Raw genomic sequence first — 12,500 nt, forward strand, 5'->3', positions numbered from 1 at the left:
AGAGTAGACACCCCGTCCAACAAGGCTCAACTCTACTGACAATCACAAACGCGTGGCTAATAGACCATATTCGTATTCTCAGTATTGGACTGGAACTATCGTAGCTTGCAATGGAGGCTAATGCAGGGAAATCTTTTCAAAGGCAAATACTTTTTAATGTATTCCCCCGCATTAGCCTCGATTGCAAGCTAGTTCCAGTCCAATACTGGGAATACGAATATGATCTATTATAGTATACTACGATGACGACGAGACTTGCCGAATTTTTTAACGTAGTCACCCACAGGCATCCCACGTAAAAAAATATGATATCAACAAGGTGAGAGATTCAGTAAAAAGTCCTATACTGAAAATCAATAATTGAAGATGATGGGGTTCAGTGATACGTTGATAAGGCCGAGATACCCGCGTTCATTTTTACTCATGGTAGAAAAACACGGCCGATCAAATAAGATCTTTCAAATGAAATTTTGTTGTGATTAAACATGCTTACTCTGTCTAGAGTTCGAATTTCAATGAAGGGGGAGTCCCTTCCATGAAAATCGAAGAAAATGAATGATATACACGCAACTCGTGCATGTTTACGATTGCTTCCAAAGTCGCCCAGTACCACAGGATTCCCAAGATTTGTCTACCTTTATTACCTGGTTCTACAATTGGCGACAAAATTGTTGACATACTGACCATTTCTACCCCTATGCTGTATTTCTTCTATCTTTTAGCCATCTTAGGGCCGATTTACACGGTACGACTTTGTCGCATGCGACAAGGGCTTACGACATGATTTACGATTGTTGTGTACGTCAGAAAAAATGTCGTAGCATTTTAAAACATGTTTTATAACGCTGCGGCAATCGTACGTCATGCGGTAGGCCTGTCGTGAGCTTGTCGCATGCGACAAAATCGTATCGTGTAAATCGGCCCTTAGGTAGTTCAATTCGCCCCCTTCCCCACTATATAATGTTGTTGCGTGATTCCCAGGATAGGCAACATTGAATGGGAGAGGGGAGGGGGGTCTTATCAATAATTTAGAGCATGATTCAAATTACAGGGTTATTTTACTCTTAAAAAGAACTGTTTAAACACAATGTGTCAACTAATTTTGTCGCTGATTGTAGCTTTGTTCCAATTTGATTTAACTCCGCTTACAATATTTTTTTGGATACGTTCTCCCCAGGCCAGTCTATTACTTTATTACTCTTGGGGACCTCGTAAGATATGGTGCGCACCTTTTGAACGTAAACGTAAACTTAAACTTTAACTTCCGTGACATAACATTTAAAATATGCAGGACAAGCAAATGTACCTTGCATCAGCTGAGTGCGCAAAGGGTACAGAATCAAGACCAATCAGTTGGGATGCCGTTTACAGCGGTCAAACTCTGGTAAGTTAGAGTGTTCGGTGTGTCTGGAAATCCTTAAATTTGCACTGAATAAAGTTTTGTTGTTCTGTTGCACAGAGGACCGCTTGGAGAAGACTTTTTCCGCCTACAATGTTGAAAGATCTAGACTGCAGTAGCATAAACAGTGAAGTGGGCATGAAAGGTAGCCATGTTAACGAACTCGAAGAAACAGTTGCAAGCAGCAGGTCTTCGTTTGCAGATCTTTGGGACAGCACAAGTGTTGAGGTTAGAACAGAAATTGTCGTGAACACATCTCATGCTTTTACTCGACAGATGCCTCAACAGCGTTGTAATTGTCTCGTAGTTTCAAAGTAGCCTAAACATTTTTTGCTTTTTAAGTGGCCTTTTTTTGAAGGAGGAAAGATAAAATAAGCGGATCGTCGTGGCTTCAATTCGTTTTTCAATAGCCTACTCTAACTTGTGATTAATGAAGTTAATCAGTTGTTTGATTCGAAAGTTGGCAGGTATATTGAGCTCAATTATACTGGAGCTAATTAGAAGTTATTTTGATTCTTTTTTTGATCCTTCTTCCTATCATCCTACTGTAAATTCCTTGTCAATAGTTCAACTTATTTTTTTGCATGCTGTAGTATTAATTTAATTGGGGTGACATAAACTACTTTCAGCAATTTGGAGGGAATATTTGATTCAAAAGATTAACTCGACAACACTGTTTAATGCCTTAAACGGCAATGTTATGGTACCAAATTAAATGAAACAACAACATGCATTTTGCAACAAACGAGCCATCTAAAAACATCCTACCTATATTTTGTCTCTCTACTCTTACATTTCGAAAACATTGAACTCGGTGAAACCCCCATTTTTTTCATTTATGTAAACTGATTAGCACGCTAAGCTAAAACTCTCTGCAAAGTTAATTTGCAAGGAGTTTTATCTTAGCCTTCTAATCACTTTCCAGCAATGATGTAAAATATGTAGGGTGTTTTTACGTGGCTGTTTTGTTGCCATGGTGTCTTATCACATCACAGCAATGAATGCATATTGATGAGAACTTATGGGTGTTTTCATATGGTGTTTTAATAGACCCAATAAAACACATGCTGCAAGTTTTTTGAATGGCTTAAAAAACATTCCACAAAGAGCGTGTCCCTCTGGACTCAAAAAAATGGTTTAAATAATTTGTGAGTGGTGAATATTAGCATAAAAGAAAAACAAGCTATGCCTCATTAGTATTCTTTATATAAAGAATACTAATGAGGAGTGTTTTATCAGGATATAAAGCTCATACACGTGACATTTTATCGGTGTTTTGATAGCCTGTTAGGCTCATGAATTATTAATGAGTTTTTTAATGAAAATATTGAAACTGTTTTGAGCCATCTTAACCCTTTTACCCCTGAACTGGCACCATTGACCAGTAAAATCATTTTGCATTGGACTGAATAAAATCTGTTAGTGTCACTCCTAGGAGGCAAAGGGTTAACTGAGAAATAGCTGCTGTTCGTGGAACATTAATTTGTTAATTGTTCTCATTTGAGCATTGGTTAGAACAAAGTAAGGATACTTGGAGTTTGAGTCATTCACAAACAAGAGGCTATGGGTAGCCTACACTTTGTTCCAAGGATTTTTATTAGACTTCCTTTGATTAAGTTCCTTAAGTTTATATTTCAGTGGGTTTTTTTGTTACAATACCTTGGTAAATATCCAGTTTCAATTGGGTAGTGCAAAGTCTATTTTCCTCCTTGGAGTCTACTTCAAATGGCTGGGAATTTAATGTAGTAGGAATACATGTATTTATTTACTGTTCTTGGGACAATGCAACTCACTAAGCCAATGGAATTCCAAAAAATCTGTAGGTGTGGAAAAGTGCATTCTGCAAACTTGTCATTGTCATTATCATCATATCAAGCATAATTTTTTATATGAAACATACAAAAGAGTTTAAAATTATATTTGTGTGACTATTTTTCAATACTTTTCTTCTTTTGTTATGAAACATAGTTGCTTGTTTTTATCTGGACTTGGGTATGTGTTTTTGCAAACATCCAACTGCCTTATTGCTGTAAGAAGTATTTATCAAGAAATGCATACTTACAGTCATATTTTGTCTGTTGCATTGAATCAGATCAGAGATGGCACTCATCCAAGAGCGGATTTCAATATGACAACCAGTCTATTGATGACATGTAAAAGTCAAGTCATTTATCCATATTTTTACATCTTATCGTTGGTAAGTTATGGAGGAAACACAAATAATATTATCGACCAATAGTTAAGATCAATTCAAGTTGAAAAGTACTAAATAAAAACAAATTAGTAGAGAACAGTTGCTTAAAAATTATACCCATTGGCAATTTATTTTCAGGTTGCCTGGCGTCCATTTCATATCCAGTCATTCCGTTACCAAGGATGTACAGTACGCAAAGTCCTCAATGTTATTTACACACTGTTTATATTTTTCCTAATTATATTTGGTTACACATCAAGCATCATTGCATGTCAAGCCAGACTGGACATCAAACATGAGGTATTCCCAGTATTCTGGTTTAGATATTTATTTATTACCATGACGACACCAATATATTTTCTAAGGTCAAAGATAAAAATGATGTGGTCACTACACGCGGTAAAGATGTGATTTTTTTAGTAAAAGGAAAAACCCTGGTATTTCATCGGTATCTACATAATCGATTTAAATATTCATCTTGGGTTGTACCTTTTCACTGCATGTTAGAGTGAGATCCAACCAACAGCATCATCAAACTGGGATTTGTTAAAAGCAGCCTCAAGAGTCACCACAACGTCGTCACCAAAGACAACCATGGCATTAAATGCAATTACCATCTCCAACCAATCAGGATCTTCAACTTCATCAGTGAGCGGTGGTCCAGGCAACATCAGGTCAACTCATGGGAGACATGATAGTCATACGATTCCATTTTATACACTGGGGACACCAGCATTAATTTGGAAACCAGCTGTTATTGAGTGTACACATATTTTCAGCACATATGTGGTTCCAAATGTCCTTCACTTCCTGGCCTTCTTCACTGGTTTTTACTTGTTTAGAATCCAAGAAAGTGAGGGACTGAGTGCGTTGATAGAAAAGGCAAGGCACTTGTCACAATTTTTGTTAAAAGGAGCTTCAAGGCTGAGAATGTAATAAAGATACACAATAGAAAAGTTGAGTGCATACTCACTCAGCAGTGAGTTTTTAATATGTTCTCAGCCTTGAATTTTCAATAAATTTATGTCCAGAACAACAATATTATTGGTTTGAAAATGTTTTTTCAATGTGTTCTTCTTCATGCTTGGACAGTTCTTGTTGAAATTTGATAATAATCCTGACAGATCTGCAATCGTCTTAAAGTTATGATCCGGCCCTCGTGGCTATAATTATTCATAACCATAACTGCAATTTTCTTCAAATTGGAATGAAATTATGAGTTATACCAGTAATCAATGCATAGCTTCTTCAAGTCTTCACTATATAGTTAAAACTACACTTGAGAAAATTAGTGAATGAGTGATTGATAATATTATTTATATTTTGGTCCTTAAGTAAGCTATCTGCTACTTTACTAGGGATTTGTTATAAGTTTGTAGTTTGAGAAAAGGTGGCTTTGATGACCTGTGTGTACGTGAATTTGGTGGATCTGTTTTGTGCTCACACCATTACTGATTTGTGGGGAGTCAGGGTGGCTAAGTGGTTATCAACCACGCCTCCCACCTCTGTGACCCAGGTTCAACCCTGGCCTCGAGGTCATATGTGGGCTGAGTTTCAATCGATCTCAATCTGACTGACTCCGAGGGTTTTTCTCCGGGTACTCCGGTTTTCCTCCCTCATCAAAATCGACTCTAAATCAATAACATCCGGGTGGATACCCTCGTATAGGGATAACCTCTGGTATCTCTCCCTTTCATTGTATTGAATGAATAAAGTTGGTATTATTACTGAAGGAAAAGTAGTTAGGCACAAAATTAAATTAGCATACATTTTGCCCCCAGTTTTGTAACTCCAAGGTACAGGTTTAAAGTGCTGGTAATGTACTAGATGTTAAAAAAACACTATTCAGCAACTCATGCATACTGGCAGGCATTGTAGGTGTGACAGGTTTGTACGGATTGTACTGTGACTCATTGTTCATAGATTTCAAATAAAGAGATATCCATGATAAGTGCTAACAAGTTGCCCACGACTGACATGAAACCCGTCTGAATTTCTTTTAATCATTAGGTGTTCTTGCTGTGTTCATTTCCCAAAAAGATTGTGTCAAGATTAAGGTACCGTATAAAACTACATATCTCTTGTCCTAGCACAATCACTATTTTTTGGGTCCAATGGTATTTAAGACAACGCAGAAATTTTATCAGTAGAAAGTGGCCAATCACAGCAGAGCAGTCGTAGTTGAGGCTTAACCACTTGACCCATCACTTGATGAATACTAACAGTGTTCAGTTGAAGTGTCGTGATCAACTTCGCAAGTGACAAAAAACTTTATTACTTAGATATTTGTATATGTGCTAATCTTACATTAACCTATTTACACTTCAAACCCCCTAGGATGCCCTCAGTTGACAAGTAAAACCATCTGGTGTTTATAGCGTAAAATATGTGAAGTCAGGTCAGGAGTCAGTGGGTTAATAAGATGATAGATTGTGAAACAATACAGTAGAGCAAGATGAAAAGCATAGAATGTGTGTGCAATAACCAGAGTCACCACTAGAATTGAAGCTGGTCACTGCTGTGGCCAAGAAATTGGCAAATAGAAATTCAGAAAAGCATCTACTAAACCAACAAAACTTAATAAAATTAATGATGAGTCAAAGGTGGAGTAAGTGATCTCGTGCTCCCACTGGTTCCCGATTTCCCTTCCTTCATTATTTTATACTTTTTTTAAATAGGATATTATAAGTTGTCTTTCTATTCTGTTCAGGCTTTTCCTGTTTGGCGTATTTTTCGTGGTGTTTCTTGGACTAGGGAATTTAATTTTGTTTTGTTATGCCTTTTCTCTGGGATCAGTCACTGGCTTCAATGCAAATATTGGGTGAGTTTTAAGAAAAAGAATGTTACCTGTAATTTAATTTGGCTTTACAATAATTTATTAAAGTACTGTTAACTGGACAATACATGCATTTGATACTTCCTCATATAACACTTATTGTTGGCCTACAAATTGTCCAAAGAAAACACCATTTTGTATCTTCTAAGTTAATATCTGAATGGGTGACTGTCTGGAAAAACCCTGTGCTGTATGCACACACACCTTGGGAAGTTGGGCTGGGATGGTGGTTATCATCCATTTCTCCCGCCTCTGCGATCATGGTTCAAGCCCCATTCTGACCACATGTTGAATTAGATCCTGGTAGTCCCTGGTTCAACTTCTTAGCTGCACTTGTAAATTATAGTGAACTGGTTTGCCTATAGAGCCAGTTGAGATTCTTAACAGTACATGTAATCATTGTTGTTGTTCTGTTCTTTGGTTTAAATTAGTTTGTTGTGTTTCCTTGACCCTGAAAAGTCTCTATGGTAGGACAAAGACTGTAGAAAGATGTCAACTTGTGCCACTTATAGTATCCTGACTCAGTACCTGCAACTTAAGTTGCAACTTTATCTATGGTAAATTGATTCCCTTGACAAAATGGTTTCTTTGATTATGTGACTTACATGTACTGTATCATATTTCTTGTACACATAGAGGCCGAGAGTCATAGATACTAAATATGACTGAACAATGCACGGACGTTGTTGGAACATTGAAACACCTGTTTTGTCGTATACACATGTGACAGTACTTTTGATTTGTTTCTTCTTTGCTTTTAGCGCACAGTGGGCAATGGCGTCTTTAATGGTGATAAGTCATATGGTAGGGTTGTGTGTCACTGCTGTCACCATTGTAAATTACTGTGCTCAATGCGAATTGCTGATATTTTATCTGCGTGAAATCAATCTTCAAATGGAGGAAAAAACGAAAGATCTCACCATCATAATGAAGGTATTAACATGCACTAATTCATTTCTTACTTTGGTTTCACTTGTAAGCTTTTAGGGCAGCAAGGTTAGTGCAGTTGTGAGCAGCCTCACTCTACACCAGTGTCTCCTTAGTTTGATTCTCGGAATTGACTTGATGTCATATTTGAGTCGCGTTTATTAATCTGCTTTAATTTTACATTTGCAATCACTACAGTCTCTCTATTTTGTAGAGCATTTACACATGTAATACAGGTTTGACTTTACTTTCCCTCACAGGATGTTCTTGAAGTGAAGAAAAACCTTACAAGAGTTAATGGTCTTATCTCTGTGATTGCAACACTGGTTGTGTTCAGCTATTTTGAACTTGCTGTCATAGGTAAGCAAGATTATTTGATAGTGTGTGATTTGCTAGAGTTCACAAATGCCACATGTGTTTGTCTACTCACATTTCATGTTATAGACCAACCTGCCCACTAACCATAAATTTCTGAATGCAAAGCAGGCTTGGCTCATGTAAAAAGCCCCCAACACCACAACTGGCTTTGTTTTAGGGTGATGGAAAGATGCCTTAGCAGGGATTCTAAGTAAGGCTTAATATCTCACACAGCATGTGATCAGCAAGCACATCAATGCAAGCTAAACAAAAGCTGCAAAAACACTGTCAAGTACAAACCAAAAATTAAAGTTTATTTTGTCTTTTTCCTGATGATTGATAGAGTTTTCTTTCTTTAATCTTGCATTTGTATCAATTGTTGAGGAAAAACATTGGGGTTCATTATTATTGGCAAGTTGAGGATGCTCATGATTACCTAATTTGCTGCCATTTTTTGTCACCCTTGATAACTACTAGGATCTTTCAATAAAGAAAGTTGCCATGGTGCTAAATAAGACTTTTCTTGTACTAGCATCACAGTCTCTCAGCAGGGAAGATGCTGAAACTTGATTAGTGCCAAGAGCAATAATTAATTGCATGCAAATTAAATGCAAAATAACTGGCACTACATGTAGGATCCTTCCAGTGTTTGGATCGATGTGGTCCGTTTCTAATCCTTTAATTTTTTTGCCCTTTTAGTAAACAGTACCTGATATTACACAAGACAGGTTTCAGTCTTCACTCGATTGTAATCTAAAAATGACTTCATGAAGAACTATCAATGACCCCTGAGCTGAAAAAATTCTCATTATTGACAGATTTGAATGGTCTTTTGCTTTTTCAGGAGTATGCAATTTATTTGTGTATTTTAATCAAATACACTCCACCAGTCAGCTCATGTACAGAGTAATTGCACCAATCATTGACTTGATCTTCATTAGTTTCCCTATTGCCATCGTGAGTACTAGAAATAGAGTTCATTGTCCCGTGACATATGTCCAGAAATTAGCATAATTAGCTATAGATGCATGCCCAAACAAACTTATCCCTTTACAGTAATAGCCTAAGCATTTCAAATTTTGCTACCAATTTCTAGCAATGAGGTAAGTGTAGGGGCTATTATTATTTTCTGGGAAGGGTAAATGCAGCTTTTTTACCACAATTGCTTGTAATCTCGCAATCTGATTGGCTAATTTGTCGTTGTCGATAACAGTCTAGACATTATGCTGCTTGTGTCAATTTGTCACGCAATGCAATAGCCAATCAGGAATGCTCATTTTGGAAAATAAACCAATCATATTGCAAGAAAGTTATAGACAACGCTTGCTTTTTCTTCATGTGATGATTTTGGCCACGCTCTGAAATAAACACTTCTTTCAGCTGCGCCTCGTGAGGCCACAACATTTTGACCACTGTGATGACAATGCTGAACCACTTTTGATTTGTTTTTTACTACAATATTCTACGCTAAAAAAGTATTTCAGAGCGTGACCAAAATCATGACACGAAGAAAGATCAAGCCTTGTATATAACTTTCTCGCAATATAATTGGTTTATTTTCCAAAATGAGCGTTCCTGATTGGCTATTGCATTGCATGACGTGAGCAACGTTGGCTAGACTCTTATCGACAACGGCAAATTAGCCAATCAGGTTGTGAGATTACAAGCAATCGTGGTAAAAAGTAAAATCTGTTAAGGACGGTGCCTATTATTGTTATTGTGCATATGTTCTGTGCATCTCGAGATACCTGGGTTTACTATCGGTGATGCTTACTAATGCAGGGATATTTTTGCACAGTTTAAAACTATGCAAAAAAATTAGATCTTTGTAAGTACTCTTGGTATCCAAAAAGAAAATTGGGGTAACCATGCATTCTTTAGAGATGATTAAGCTTCAATTTGAGAAAGAACGCCACACATTCCTTTGCATTTTGGAGCTTGTAACAAATATTGTTCATGAATTAACTTTGAAAAATGTGTGGTTACCCCCAATTTTCTTTTTGGATTTCAATAACACTTGTTAAGATCTACCTTTCCTGCATAATCATAAATCAGGGCAAAAATACCTTTGAATTAGTGGTCACCAACCATCCCAAAGTCTCACTCTAAAGGTATCACTGGGTTAATTGTATGCATATCCAGGGCCCGGTTGTTCAAAAGCCTATAATTTAACACTAATCCCAGTTTAAAAATTAAGCAAGGAGTTCATTTCTGATCAGTCTCTACTCCAAAATGCTGTTTAACGCTGATATTTGGCAATTACATTAGAAGAAGTCAAAATTGACAAACAAAAAATAAGCAAAATAAGTTTCACCAAAACGTTGAAAACATGAAACAAACGTTTACGCTAATTCTGGATTAAGTTAACCATGTCGTTGATATTTCAATAATTTTAGTCTACCTAACGCAATTCAGCAGGACAATGTTTTAAATGTTCTATTGTATACTCTTTCCTCGTTTAGTGCGTTTTTCTATGAGAAGGATGTTTCCGGGAATTGGCAACATGATTGCTTTTTCGTGACTTGAAATAAGCCAGATGGAAAACATCGACTGGACTGGACTGGACTGGACTGAGCTGATTAGTCTAGTCCAGTCCAGTCCAGTCCATGTTTTCCATCTGGCCCTTGAAATAGATACCTTAGTTTTATAAAGAGCATTGTATCAAGATGATTTTTTTTGGAGTTGATGCGAGACTGTGATTATAAGAATGAACCATTACAAACTTGACTGTGGGTCTAAGTTGGGCAACACTGTTATTGGGAGGCAAACATTCTCCAAAATGGGCTTTCAACCAACCAGTCCCAGACGTGTGATTTTGAAGTTAAGGAGAAGAGCAAGAGGACACTTCTTGACTCTTATCAAAATTGCCATTCATCTAATTACATTCATTTCTGAACATATCTGTATTCTGTTTATGAGGTAACACTGAGGATCCATTTTAAACTGTTGGTATAGTCATGTGTAATCAACAACTTTCCCTACGATTTCACCTGAAATAAAAGCGGGTTTCTAAAGGGCTACTCCTATATAAGCAGTTATACTGAACTGTAAAAACCTAGGTCAGACCTAGCAGTGGCCTGGTGCAACCCCCTAAAACTGCACTGAAAAGAAAGTCGACAAACATTACTCATGCACAGACATCATCTCAAAAATATGAAGTAGTTTATCATAATTTCGTTGCAGAGACCTTAATTTCAAACTCTCTCAAAGCCCATGCCCCTGGAATCGTGTTAAAAAGGTTTCCCTTTGGAAGGTCATTCTCCAAGCCCCTTTTGACCATGTCCCAACAGTACCAGCGTTAGAGTATTTAACCATTAAGGCTGTTGTTGATGTTGCAGGCTGCGCGTTTGACATCAGTGGCCCATCAATTTAAACAAAAGTGTCTGCATATCAGAGTGTTTGGATATCCGTCTGCTTCTCAGTTGGATCTGGATTCGTTTGTTTTGTTTTGTCATAGTGCAGAAATGAAGGTACATTTTTGTTACTGTTTATTTTTACTGGCAAAAATGTTCCTTACAGTTGGTGATACACGGTTCAACATTTGTTGATCAACAAATTTTGCAGCTTTTGTTCAACAAATGCTGAACAGTGTGTCATTTCATTTTGATTGTTGAAATATGCCATTCAACCCTTTGAACGGTGTTGAATGAAAATGGAGACCAGCTCTATTCCGTTCAACACGTTTGTACAACATTCTTCAACATTCGAAGGGTTACGTTTTTACAAATGTTGGCCGTGTAGCACTTCATATTTCAACAGACTTAACTGATTAGAGTGTAAGATGAAGTGCTAGTTTTGTACCCCATATGAACCATGTGAGCGTTAGTCCTACTAATGGAAATGTGCCCACACAAGGACAGAGAAGAACTCTGACCAGGGTAGGAATTGAACCTACAACCTTCGCGTTAGATCACCGCTGCTCTACCGACTGAGCTACAAGGGTAGCAGGCCGTGGGAACTGAAGATGTTGAAGTCATTCTTTAAAGTCATTCTTCAACATTTGTTGAGCAGCAAATGTTGCCAGATGTTGAACTGAGTATCATCGGCTTTAGACTTTACCTTGATTATAATTACGATCAGTAATGTCAGGGACAAGATATGAAGATTTTGAAGAAAGTTACGACGTCAGGGTTAGTGACTTAAAGATAAATGGTTATGATATTAGTATCACAATCTACTCTGCCATTCTGTTCAACTTGTCATTGTTAGATTAACCCAAATTTATTGAAGGAGGTAGGATGGGAGTACAGGGTTTTAGTAGTAAATTTGTCATAAATAAGGGATCTTCTCTCGTCTTTTGTCTTTCAGGCCAAGCTGTTATTTATGCCCGTTCAGGGATCATATCTGGCTGGCTTTATCGCTTTGTTTGTATTTGTGTTGCTCCTCATGCTTCAAACCAATATCATTGCTGGAAACAATCATTATCTCTGATGCCGCGAGATGGGAGCAAGATGCGGGACAGAATTTACGTCCTTACACGAACTCCAACTGGTTTCCTGAATGGACTTGATATGATTCAAATCAAAAACTAGACTTGATAATTATTTTTCTCAAAGGCAATGATCATTATTGTGTGAAATCAAGATAATTTATTTGAAACGCATTTCTGGAAAGATTAAACTTACCAATGGGGGAGGGGAGGGGAGGAATAATGGACTGAACATTACTTTTTTTGCGAAAAGAATTTTTGTGTGCAAAACACAGAACATCATCCATGACTAAACCACAGAACATCATCCATTGAAAGCGCTTGTATTCGAAATAATTGAATTTCAAAAACGTATGTG

General features: G+C 37.2%; 1 protein-coding gene across 1 annotated transcript in view; it reads left to right on the forward strand.

The window, feature by feature from the left end:
• Positions 1–1,261: 1,261 nt before the first annotated feature.
• The window catches only part of LOC138028354 (uncharacterized), a 12,503-nt gene continuing 1,264 nt past the window's right edge, over positions 1,262–12,500 (forward strand). The window contains exons 1-12 of the mRNA XM_068875855.1: positions 1,262–1,384; positions 1,460–1,627; positions 3,492–3,596; positions 3,732–3,893; positions 4,101–4,475; positions 5,604–5,650; positions 6,304–6,414; positions 7,191–7,362; positions 7,617–7,716; positions 8,558–8,670; positions 11,052–11,183; positions 12,022–12,500. The exon at positions 12,022–12,500 is cut by the window's right edge and continues 1,264 nt beyond it. Coding sequence (XP_068731956.1) covers positions 1,286–1,384; positions 1,460–1,627; positions 3,492–3,596; positions 3,732–3,893; positions 4,101–4,475; positions 5,604–5,650; positions 6,304–6,414; positions 7,191–7,362; positions 7,617–7,716; positions 8,558–8,670; positions 11,052–11,183; positions 12,022–12,144 — 1,707 coding nt within the window. The 5' untranslated portion in view covers positions 1,262–1,285 and the 3' untranslated portion in view covers positions 12,145–12,500. The remainder of the gene's footprint in view (positions 1,385–1,459; positions 1,628–3,491; positions 3,597–3,731; positions 3,894–4,100; positions 4,476–5,603; positions 5,651–6,303; positions 6,415–7,190; positions 7,363–7,616; positions 7,717–8,557; positions 8,671–11,051; positions 11,184–12,021) is intronic.

The sequence above is a fragment of the Montipora capricornis genome, chromosome 13 (genome assembly GCF_036669925.1).
Source record: "Montipora capricornis isolate CH-2021 chromosome 13, ASM3666992v2, whole genome shotgun sequence".
NCBI classification, from domain to species: domain Eukaryota; kingdom Metazoa; phylum Cnidaria; class Anthozoa; order Scleractinia; family Acroporidae; genus Montipora; species Montipora capricornis.